This window comes from Nerophis lumbriciformis, linkage group LG34 (assembly GCF_033978685.3).
Source record: "Nerophis lumbriciformis linkage group LG34, RoL_Nlum_v2.1, whole genome shotgun sequence".
NCBI lineage: Eukaryota > Metazoa > Chordata > Actinopteri > Syngnathiformes > Syngnathidae > Nerophis > Nerophis lumbriciformis.
In genome coordinates this window covers 2,555,788-2,567,049 of record NC_084581.2, presented here as the reverse complement: position 1 = coordinate 2,567,049, position 11,262 = coordinate 2,555,788, and the positions used below count along the sequence as shown (strand labels likewise).

General features: G+C 47.8%; 3 protein-coding genes across 4 annotated transcripts in view; 1 reads left to right on the top strand and 2 right to left on the bottom strand.

Annotated features, from left to right (window-relative positions):
* asap2b (ArfGAP with SH3 domain, ankyrin repeat and PH domain 2b) overlaps positions 1-1,158 on the bottom strand; it is a 17,959-nt gene extending 16,801 nt beyond the window's left edge. For both annotated transcript variants that reach the window (XM_061929994.2, XM_061929995.2), the window contains exon 1: positions 772-1,158. In XM_061929994.2, the coding sequence (XP_061785978.1) occupies positions 772-897 (126 nt within the window). In that variant the 5' untranslated portion in view covers positions 898-1,158. The remainder of the gene's footprint in view (positions 1-771) is intronic.
* cpsf3 (cleavage and polyadenylation specific factor 3) lies at positions 820-5,782 on the top strand. The gene is made up of 19 exons (XM_061929997.1): positions 820-950; positions 1,097-1,601; positions 1,783-1,846; positions 1,917-2,014; positions 2,105-2,233; positions 2,311-2,488; positions 2,563-2,652; positions 2,725-2,875; positions 2,955-3,130; positions 3,266-3,424; positions 3,490-3,636; positions 3,713-3,865; positions 3,932-4,040; positions 4,757-4,855; positions 4,928-5,022; positions 5,093-5,180; positions 5,253-5,319; positions 5,436-5,532; positions 5,618-5,782. Exons 2-19 carry the CDS (start codon positions 1,531-1,533, stop codon positions 5,705-5,707), a joined length of 2,061 nt encoding a protein of 686 aa, XP_061785981.1. The 5' UTR covers positions 820-950; positions 1,097-1,530; the 3' UTR covers positions 5,708-5,782.
* adam17b (ADAM metallopeptidase domain 17b) lies at positions 5,375-11,262 on the bottom strand. Its single transcript, XM_061929996.1, has 18 exons — positions 11,025-11,262; positions 10,111-10,240; positions 9,005-9,135; positions 8,852-8,940; positions 8,622-8,793; positions 8,356-8,486; positions 8,194-8,280; positions 8,007-8,117; positions 7,793-7,937; positions 7,645-7,730; positions 7,430-7,582; positions 7,145-7,344; positions 6,968-7,071; positions 6,772-6,906; positions 6,576-6,706; positions 6,340-6,507; positions 6,209-6,265; positions 5,375-6,148 (listed from the first exon to the last, which is right to left on the bottom strand). The coding sequence occupies exons 1-18, from the start codon at positions 11,092-11,094 to the stop codon at positions 5,858-5,860; spliced, it is 2,391 nt and encodes a 796-aa protein (XP_061785980.1). The 5' UTR covers positions 11,095-11,262; the 3' UTR covers positions 5,375-5,857.

Genomic DNA, 11,262 nt, shown 5'->3' with positions numbered 1-11,262 from the left:
TGTTCCTTTTCTTCGTTTTCCACCCAGACATACAATACTAGTACACAGCTCATGAAAAACAATATTTTTTGTTATTGTCGTTATAAGTGGGCCAAAACACTTATATTAGAAAATAATCTCATGGAAATGACAACTGTCATTTGATTATAATAATAAAACATTTAATTTGTTATTTAGACTCAAGGAGTTTTTGCATTTGCTCGGGCATATGGAAAATTAGAGGGAACATTGTTTGAGGGTATCCATAATACGCCAATAGGGAGAAGTTTTTATTTACACAATGAGTCGGGTGTGTCTTGACCTCCGTGGCGGAGGCTCCGCCGAACTCCTGAAGCCGACTCACCGAACCCCTATAGGGTTCAATCAAACCCAGGTTAAGAACCATTGCTCTAAACACACTTAAATATAAACACACTTACACACATTTACATGCACTTACATATAAACACACTTACACACATTTACATGCACTTACATATAAACACATTTACATGCACTTACATATAAACACACTTACATGCAGACACACTTACATTTCAAGACACACACACACACACACACACACACACTGAGAAAACAAGTGGACAGAAGAGTGAAGTGCTTCTTCCCAGCATAAGACAGGATGGGGAAGTTGTACTTCCTGTTGCGATGTAACATGGTTATCATCACATGACACTTCCTGTGAAGTTTTAACATTGTCAGGCACGTTTACATGCATGACCTCTGACCTCTGCGTCCTGACCAATGCGCAGAGCGCCACTGTCCTCTTACCTCCTCCAAAGCAGACACGGTGTTCCTGCAGTGGGACATCCGCGTGGAGAAGTTGGAGGTGGTGGGGGCCTTGTAGTCCTCATTGCACTCACCAACGAACTCGGTGACGCTGATCACGTCCGGCATGGTGGAGTAGGGAGTTCGAACCCGGAAAAGAGAAGTGACGAGAGCAGCCCCAGGTGGGGCGCGAACACCTGGACTCTCCCCTTACATACACATACAATACACTTACACACACACACACACACACACACACACTTACACACACACACAAAGGATACTTGACTAAGGGTTCCCAATTATTTTTTTCCCGATTATTCCTCAGGTGTATTTCCGTCCAGGTGAGGCGCGTGCACCGTCACGTCCCTCCGTGCTCGCTGCCAGCGAGACGTCTCACTCGGCTTCACTTCCCAAGAGACCGAAATCTGTAGGCCACGCCCACAGCCTTTCACTTCACATAACTTTGACGTCCAACGAAAGCCTGGAATTACCTTCACTTTAATCTCTCGTCTTTGTCTTAGTAGAGAAGACAAAGCACGACAAAAGACAACATGTTTTCTTTTGTTTCATTGATCATGGCACGACTCATTGACAGGAGCATGTAGGAAGCCATTGTGTCCACGGGGTGGCAAGCGCGTAGGGCACCACCAAAGAAGAAGAAAAACAGCGGAAGTAGCGCAGAGCTAAATTTGTGGCGGAATCGTGCCTCGATAAAAGTGTTGAATTCATGTTATTGTTCATCATTTTACTGCAATAAACATGGCAACGAAACGCAAACAGGAGATAATAGTTCCTGCCGAGGAAAGTGATCAGCTGCTTATTCGTCCGCTGTGAGTCCAAAAGTTTTCTTTGTCTTCTTTCTCTCAGTTTGAGTACAAGGATTCCGTTAATTTAAATGTTATTTTTCCAATGTGTTATTTGATTAACGACTTCCGAGTCACATGTTCATTTATGTATGTTTTCCCTAAATAAATGTGAGCCCTTTTTCAATATTTATGCGTGTGTGTGTAGTGGAGCAGGGCAAGAGGTGGGAAGGTCCTGCATCATCTTGGAATTTAAAGGAAGAAAAATTATGGTACCGACTAGTCTGTTTTTTGGTCATCACGTGACATAATGTGACTTCATTGATGAGTGTTGCGTTGCAGCTGGACTGTGGGATCCACCCAGGTCTGGAGGGCATGGACGCGCTGCCTTACATCGACCTGATCGACCCCGCCGAGGTGGACCTGCTGCTCATCAGCCAGTTAGTTGCACTTATTCATAATTGAAATGTATTGATTGTTATTGGTGGATATTGGATTAGCTACTTGATGATGTCATCCTTTGCATTCAGCTTCCACCTGGACCACTGTGGAGCTCTGCCCTGGTTCCTGCAGAAGACCAGCTTCAAGGGGCGCACCTTCATGACGCACGCCACCAAGGCCATCTACCGCTGGCTGCTGTCGGACTACGTCAAAGTTAGGTGGGCAGCGCTGTCGTAGCGGGTGGGGAGAGGTGGTGTTGAATAAAGCGCCGAGGTGACGCGACCTGTGCCCACAGCAACATCTCGGCCGACGACATGTTGTACACGGAGACGGACCTGGAAGAGAGCATGGACAAGATCGAGACCATCAACTTCCACGAGGTCAAGGAAGTGGCTGGCATCAAGTTCTGGTGCTACCATGCTGGACACGTGCTGGGCGCCGCCATGTTCATGATTGAGATCGCTGGCGTCAAGGTAGCGGGTCATGTGACCTTTCTTATTCGCTGTTTGGCCCGGAAACATTCACACTTGTGTGTTTGTGTGTGCAGTTGTTGTACACAGGGGACTTCTCACGTCAAGAGGACAGACACTTGATGGCAGCAGAGATCCCCAGCGTGAAACCTGACATCCTCATCACGGTCAGCTGATGTTTCTCATGCTTACGTGCTTGCGATGTTCGCTGTGGTGACGTCACATGCGCTGTATTTTAGGAGTCCACTTACGGAACGCACATTCACGAGAAGAGGGAGGAGCGCGAAGCGCGTTTCTGCAACACGGTCCACGACATTGTGAACAGGGAAGGTCGCTGTCTTATACCTGTCTTCGCTCTGGGAAGAGCTCAGGAGCTTCTCCTCATCCTCGGTGTGTGTGTGTGTGTATGTGTGTGGTTGTATGTCGCTATTACGGCCTCTTAACACCTCGTTTATTCCCACGCATCCAGACGAGTACTGGCAGAACCACCCAGAGCTTCATGACATTCCCATCTACTACGCCTCATCTCTGGCCAGAAAGTGTATGGCGGTCTACCAGACGTACATCAACGCCATGAACGACAAGATCCGCAAAGCCATCAACGTCAACAACCCCTTTGTCTTTAAGCACATCAGCAACTTGAAGGTCAGTGTGTGCGCCCTCATACAGGAAGACAAAATAAAAGACTCCCGTCTGGCGTTAATCACATCCAATCTAGCAAAGCAGCATATTAAACATGGCATGCCGCCATCAGATTATTAAATTGTGTGCGTTACATAGAGCATGGACCATTTTGACGATATCGGACCCAGCGTGGTGATGGCGTCTCCTGGAATGATGCAGAGCGGTTTGTCCAGAGAGCTGTTTGAGAGTTGGTGTACGGACAAGAGGAATGGTGTCATCATTGCCGGTTACTGCGTGGAGGGAACGCTGGCCAAGGTGGGTCCTTTCAGCCATTGATGAAGAAAACGCCGTCGTCATCCTCGCCTCCTTGTCACTCACAGCACATCATGACGGAGCCTGAGGAGATCAACACCATGTCAGGCCAGAAGCTTCCTCTCAAGATGTCAGTGGATTACATCTCCTTCTCGGCGCACACAGACTACCAGCAGACCAGCGAGTTCATCCGAGCGCTCAAGCCGCCGCATGTTGTAAACATCCGCCGCTGTATTAATAACGATGTGCGTTCGCCACATGTTGACGTGCTAACGAGAGTTTTTTTCCCAGATCCTGGTCCACGGCGAGCAGAACGAGATGGCGCGTCTGAAAGCAGCACTGATTCGCGAGTACGAAGACAATGATGAGGTTCACATCGAGGTCCACAACCCGAGAAACACAGAGGCTGTCACACTGAACTTCAGGGGAGAAAAACTTGCCAAGGTTGGTTGTTGATGATCACAGTGTCTTCCTGAGGACTCAATAACACCCCAGCATGCTTTGCTGCAGGTGATGGGCTCGCTGGCGGACAAGAAGTGTGCTCAAGGTCAGCGCGTGTCTGGCATCCTGGTCAAGAGAAACTTCAACTATCACATCCTCACACCCTCTGACCTTTCAGGTGCGTGTCTGTAATTGTTCCATTCTATCAGCATGCTATAGTAGCTCCTGTAGATGCTAGTAGATTATTAGCATGCTAATGGTTCGTCAACATGTGAATGTAGCTATCTGCTAGTAAAGAAGTGTCAAACTCACTTTCATTGAGGGCAACCATGGCAGTCCTCAGAGGGCTGTTTGAATAATGAACAATGAATCATATATGAATATAAATATATGGATTTGCTTTGTGATCTTGTTACACAGTTGCCTATACGTTTGATTACAGTATTGTGTATATTTTTTACCTACACTGTGAAAATAACCCTATAGATTTGGCAGCTCATTCGCCAGTTTTTCCAGCATTTATTGTAAATGGAAAACGTACCACAGTTCAAGGTAAAATTCTGGTGACTGAGCTGCTCGTTTGTTTGTTTTTTACCATAAAAACTATTTTAATTTTTACAGTGTGCAATTTGATGGATAACTTTTAAAATTATGATGCAAGCAGATTTATGAGTGTAATACTTACGTTATTAGAAAATATTAAAGTTAAAGGATATGAAATTATTTTTCTATCAGATGCATATTATTTCCAGGCTTTCGCGGCTCACAAAAAATGATGTGGTGGGCCAGATCTGGACGCCAGGTCTTGAGTTTGACACCTGTGTGCTCGTGGATCATCAACATGTTATTATAGCTAGCTACTGGTGGATTGTCATGTTTGAAATGTTGTTTTAGAGTACACAGACTTGAATGTTGGTACCGTCACACAAACACAAGCCATCCCCTACACCGGACCTATCTCACTGCTGATCACACAACTCAGATGCCTTGCTGGTGAGACACCTCTGTCTGTGTGTGTCTGTGTTTGTGTGTCTGTATCCCAGTGGTTCATCACGATGTGTTCAGGTGATGTGGAACAGCTGGAGGCAGCAGAGAAGCTCACTTTCAGGATCTTCAAGAACATTACACTCATCTATGAAGGTGGCATGGTTCTGCTGGAGGTCAGCCCTAAACATGGAAGCATGATGATGTCATTGCAGATGTCAATCAACTTTTGTTTCATCTCCTCAGTGGCTCGCCAACCCGCTAAACGACATGTATGCTGACGTGGTGACCACGGTGGTTCTGGAGGTTCAGTCCAACCCCAACGCTCAGAAATGTCAGTGAGGGCAGTACTTTACTCTTTGGCACCTGCCTGACCTTTGACCCCAAACCTTTCCTTGCTTCTTAGTTTTGGAAGCTCGGCCAGAAACCTTCGAGCAGCAAATCTTCATGGAGAGGCTGGAACTCATGCTGCAGTAAGTCTTGTCCTTGACCTGGTCCTAATCATAGTAAAATAAATTCAAAAGAACATTTATACAGGATGTTGTCAAGTGTTTATTGATGACAAATGAACCAATGACTGTTTTTGTAGCGACATGTTTGGAGACGACTGCGTACATGTCAAAGACGAGAAAAATTTAACGATAAGTGTGGACGGCGTGTCAGCGATCATCGATCCAGAGAGCAGAGTGAGTGTCAGTGTTTAAGTTGTCAATAGCTGCTAGCTAGCCTGCTTCCAGTGTCCATGCTAAGCCAAGCTACGCTGACCCGCAGGTTGTAACGTGCACGGATGACGAGTCTTTGAGGGAGATGTTGGAAGTCGCTGTGCATCGGCTCTACGACGCACTTTGCCCCACCCTCTGAGAGACCACCTATGATATCATGTGACTTTTTTTTCACGTTTTGTTTCTACTTTGTTGAATAAAGTAAAACCACACATTTTGTCTTTCTTTTAATATAAGCTTGTGTGTTACCATGGCAACACCGCTAACTTGAACATCTCTAAATGACTGCTCAGCACTGTGTCTCCTTGGAGTCCACGTGACGCTTCTCTCCTAGTTTTCCGAGCGCCACACTTGGCTCCGTCAGGTCCTCGAAGGAACGCGGCACTGATCTCTGCGGCCGCCCAAACGCCTCCTGCAGCGCCTCCTCGTCAAAGCTGGGGTACTCCTCGATGGTGGCCATGCGGGGGCTGTCCGGGGGGGCAGGGCTGGATGCTCGGAAACGTGGGCCGCCAGAAGTCGGGTTGGAAGGTTTGAAGATCCGCACGGAAGCACATTCCAGGCTGCTCAGGAGTTCTGCGTTCTGTCAAAATGTTCCTGTTAAAGGGAATGGGAAGAACCTTAAAGGGGCGTGTTTACTTACGCTGGGGAAGAAGAGAGACTTGGTGGTCTGCGCGTACTGCTGATCCAGTTTCTTGTCCTGAGGGAGAACACAACGTTATCAAAGAAGACCCAAACAAGTGCACTGTGACGCTTGGGGTCACGAGGTCGCACCACGCAGTGCACGAGCACACTTAATGGGATCCACAAGAGAAGGGAGAACGCCACTACGGAGCCCACGATGTTGTCAGCCAGGAACTTGGCGAAGGTGTTGATGTCCAGCTTTTCGATAAAGTCCCAAAGACGCTCCACCACGTCCTGCACCTGCTTCATGCACTTCCCCTGCAGACAGCGCATGTCACGTGCACGCCCTCGAACACGCCAACGCCATCAGAGCGTGCTCTTCTTACCGCTCCGTCACAGAAGCCAACCGTGCACGGTTTGCCTTTACGCAGGAACAGGAAATTACCCGCCGTGTCCCGGTAGGGAGCGCACATGCCGCCATTTCTGCGACAGCACACCTTACAGGAAGCATTGGTCTCTGCAACGACACGGCAGCGCTCGCTTGGACGGGCACACTGGCGAGTGGGTGGGGTGTAAGCGTACCATTGCAGGCGCAGGGCTGCAGCTTGAGGACGGCGAGACAGAAAGGGACACACTCGCCGTCCTGACACTCGCCGCTGTCCAAGCAGGACGTTTTGTCTGGAGCGTTCTGCGGCGGAGGACAGTCTTTACTGGACCCTATGGACACAGAGGCTTCATTTTGGTCCACCAGCTTACAACCTTTGACCTGTGCACTGACCTGTACAGTAGGAGTGACCCTTGCAGGTGGCGTCGATGGGCTCCTGGCACACTTCGCCCGCCGCCTCCAGCTGACACTTCTTACAGCAGGCGCTGTTCCTGTCGCTGCGAGACACACACTAATGTTAGCTACATGCTAAGCTAGCACACCGCCGTCAGACCTTGTTTGACCTCTGACCTGCAATCTGCACCAGGCCGTAGGCGGCACTCGGCGGTGCAGCAGGGGTCGGAGTTGATGTGCAGCAGGCCCGGGTCACACTCTTCACTGTGTTCCACACGCGAGTTCCCGCACACGTTGACTGTCCTCTCTTTGAAACAGGATGCCGCCTTGGACCGGAGACGCTTCACAATGGAGTGCTTGGAGCAGTTGGAGAAGACCTAAACACACACACACACACATGCAAACACGTGAACGTTCTGGATGGTGGTCAGAAAGCGAATAGCTGAAAACCGGAAGTGGCACCTTGTTGTTGACGTGGTCGCCACTCACAGCGATGGGGTACATGACGTATTTTCCGCCTTGGTCCTCCCGGGGGGCGCAGTAAGGAACGTTGTCCGGGTCATGCTCGGCCCCAAAGTTGTGTCCCAGCTCATGCGTGGTCACCAGGTCGGCTTCCTGTGGCGACATGAAGATGAACGAGGGCGATCTTCAAACGTGGCGGGAAGGTGAGAGCTCACTTTTGTCAGGATGGTCTTGCCGTAGTTTTTGGTGCTGGTCAGACCCGTGTTGAGGTAGATGACGCGCTCGTTGGAAGACGGACACCCTGCGGAGGGAGCACAGACCCCTTCACGTTGCGGCAGAGGGGAGACGGCAGTGAAAACGCACCTTTGGAGCACAGACCGCCTGGGATGTCGGGTTTTTTGGGGGCCACGTAAGCGAGGCCCAGCGTGCCCTCATCAAAGTCCTGGTAGGTGAAAAGGTGCGCCAGGCACACGTTGGCCGCCTTCTCCGCCACGTCCACGCTGAACTGCTGCAAGCGCACATGCATGCACGCAGTGAGCCCACGCCATAGTCGATGTTGCGCATGTCAGAGCGTTACCTCCAAAAGACGCTTGACGTCCCACACGTCTCGACCTGCCACTGGACTTCCAGCCATGTTGAAGTGGCTCGTTCCTGGCTCCACAGCGGTGGGCGTCTTCTCGATGATGATCTGAAGCAAACAAGTGTGTGCACGTTAAACGTTAAGTGAAAGTTTGGGGGTCACCGTGTGTGCATCGAGAAGGGACCTGCTGGATTTGGACGCCGTAGCCGGAGAACTCGTCATCCCACGTAGTGTTTCTGTAGATGTCGTCCACGCGGTCGATGAGCTCGATCTGAAAGATGTGTGTGCGTTAAGGCCATGTGAAGGGGCGTGGCCAATAGGTGCGAAGGTGCAGGATGTAGGTCACCAGGTAGTTGAGGGTGGTGCTCTCCTCCAAGTGCCCCATGTGCTCGAAGAAGCGATAGTCGGCCACCAGCAGCAGGGGACAGGTGTTTTTCTGGTGCTCGTGCACGCTGCGTCTTGCCCTCCACGTGCACTCTGAATGACAGGAAGTGACATCGCAGCGACCTGACTGAAAGTGCCTTGACCTTTTGGCCCTTTTGTTGTCCAAGGACATTTGAATAATAATTAAAACATTGGTTGGATTCCTGTTAGCATGTAGCTAACACGCACCTTCCTCCTCCTCGTCCTCCATGGCGGCCACGCCTTCAGGAAGCAGGTGGCGAGGGTCAGAGTTCACGTAGCCACAGACGGATGGCCGCCCCAGTCGGCTGAGATTCCGGATGTGGTCAGAGCGGTAGATGAGCAGACGTCCATCAGAGGGTGCCGTGAACCTCCACAGAGGCTGCAAGAAGAAGTTTTCAGAAAAAATGTGTGATTTTCGGAACTAAAGTCAGCCTCACCTCCACATTAAACTCTGCCCCCTGTGTCACGATGTGGGCGGAGAAGTCGCGCTCGTCCATGTGCGCCTGAACGCGAGAGTTCTCTTCTCCTGAGGACAGGAGAGAAAGATGCGTCAGATGATGACGAGCAGCACCTCCTGGCTGAGGAGTTACCAATGACGTGTCCCGTGAAGAAGTGTTGTCTGTTGACGTGGTAATCGTGCTCTCCGTCAGCGTCCACCACCAACGCACGAAAGTCTTCAGTGAAGATGTGCTCGTTGGTCCTCAGGTAGAGACGGAAGTGTCTGCACAAGCCATGTCACACAACAATATAGGTATTAATATCAATACTAGGGATGTCCGATAATATCGGACTGCCGATAAATGTTTTAAAATGTAATATCGGAAATTATCGGTATCGGTTTCAAAATTATCGGTATCGGTTTCAAAAAGTAAAATGTATGACTTTTTAAAACGCTGCTGTGTACACGGACGTAGGGAGAAGTACAGAGCGCCAATAAACCTTAAAGGAACTGGCTTTGCGTGCCGGCCCAGTCATATAATATCTACGGCTTTTCACACACACAAGTGAATGCACGCATACTTGGTCAACAGCCATACAGGTCACACTGAGGGTGCCCGTATAAACAACTTTAACACTGTTACAAATATGCGCCACACCGTGAACCCACACCAAACAAGAATGACAAACACATTTCGGGAGAACATCCGCACCGTAACACAACAGAACAAATACCCAGAACCCCTTGCAGCACTAACTTTTCCGGGACGCTACAATATAACCCCCCCCCCCCCCCCACCGCCTACCCACCCGCCCCCCACCTCAACCCTGCACCCCCAAACCCCGCCCACCTCAACCTCCTCATGCTCTCTCAGGGAGAGCATGTCCCAAATTCCAAGCTGCTGTTTTGAGGCATGTTAAAAAAAATAATGCACTTTTGTGACTTCAATAATAAATATGGCAGTGCCATGTTGGCATTTTTTTCCATAACTTGAGTTGATTTATTTTGGAAAACCTTTTTACATTGTTTAATGCATCCAGCAGGGCATCACAACAAAATTAGGCATAATAATGTGTTAATTCCACGACTATATAAATCGGTATCGGTTGATATCGAAATCGGTAATTAAGAGTTGGACAATATCGGAATATCGGATATCGGCAAAAAAGCCATTATCAGACATCTCTAATCAATACTAAGCAATAATATAATTATGAATACTAATACTTGTAAAAAAAAAAGTAAATGATTGCACACCTTTGCAGAGCATGGAAGCTGATCTCTTTCTCCATGTGACTGGTGAGAAGATCGCGGCGGCGGACCGAGTGAGCCTGAACACTCGACGGCGTCAGCACATCAAAGTCGTCCAACATGGACCTGAGGGAGGCTGTGGGACAGGAAGTTTAAGTGACGCAAACAGGAAGTACTTCTTTACGATAACCAACTTATTAACGCTGGGTCTGGGTTAGTTTTTGCCTCATCCCTCGTTTAAAGTGTGAGTGAGGAATGCATGAAAAATGCAGTACCGACGTCATAAGTCTGAAGGAGAAAGCGATGATACAGTATTATGTTCTCACAGATGCTATCTGGTGGATGTTTGAGCACACTGCAGCTAGTCCTGGATGGCCCCGCAGGATTCTCACAGGAATGAAGCAAAAATACAATGTTACCTTGTATGTACTGTTTGTGAGTTAGTTCATGTTCATAAGACTTTCTTTTAGTTGTTGATATGAATATATATTTTTACATATGTTGTTGTTAGCATAGCAAAACGTGACATGAACACCATCATGTCAAAAATAATTAATAAAATGATGGCTTCCTAATCTGCTGTTAGATTATACATATACACTTTTTTATGTAAGTGAAAGTGTGCTATAAATACAAATATATAAAATGCTATAAGTGGTGTTATCATCATATTTACATGTATACATTGTGTTATAAATACAGGTTTATATATAAACAAGTACACGTTTGCTTATAAACACATTTTTATATATAAATATAAGTTGTGTTTAAAAAACACATACAGCGTTTCATATATACATTGTGTTACAAATAGAGAGTTGAATATTAAAGTATAAGTTAAACAAACTTCAGATTAGTATAAGTTCATTAATAACACTTATAGGGCTTTAAATATAAGTACAAGTTGTGTAAACACTTACAGAGTTGTGGGTCTTCTGATTTCGGCGATGCGTCACTTTGCGTAAAAAGCAAAAGAAAAAAGAGCAACATGTTGATTGTTGTTGCTTGTAAAAAAAATGTCACTTTTGTTTTAGGTGGTGAAAAGACGACTGAGACTACATTTTCAGTATTTTGTGTCCCGGTTTCGTTGGGCTTTTGTTGAGCGCAAAGCCATTAACAAACCAGGAAAACGCACAGCTGACAAGTTAACCACAAAAA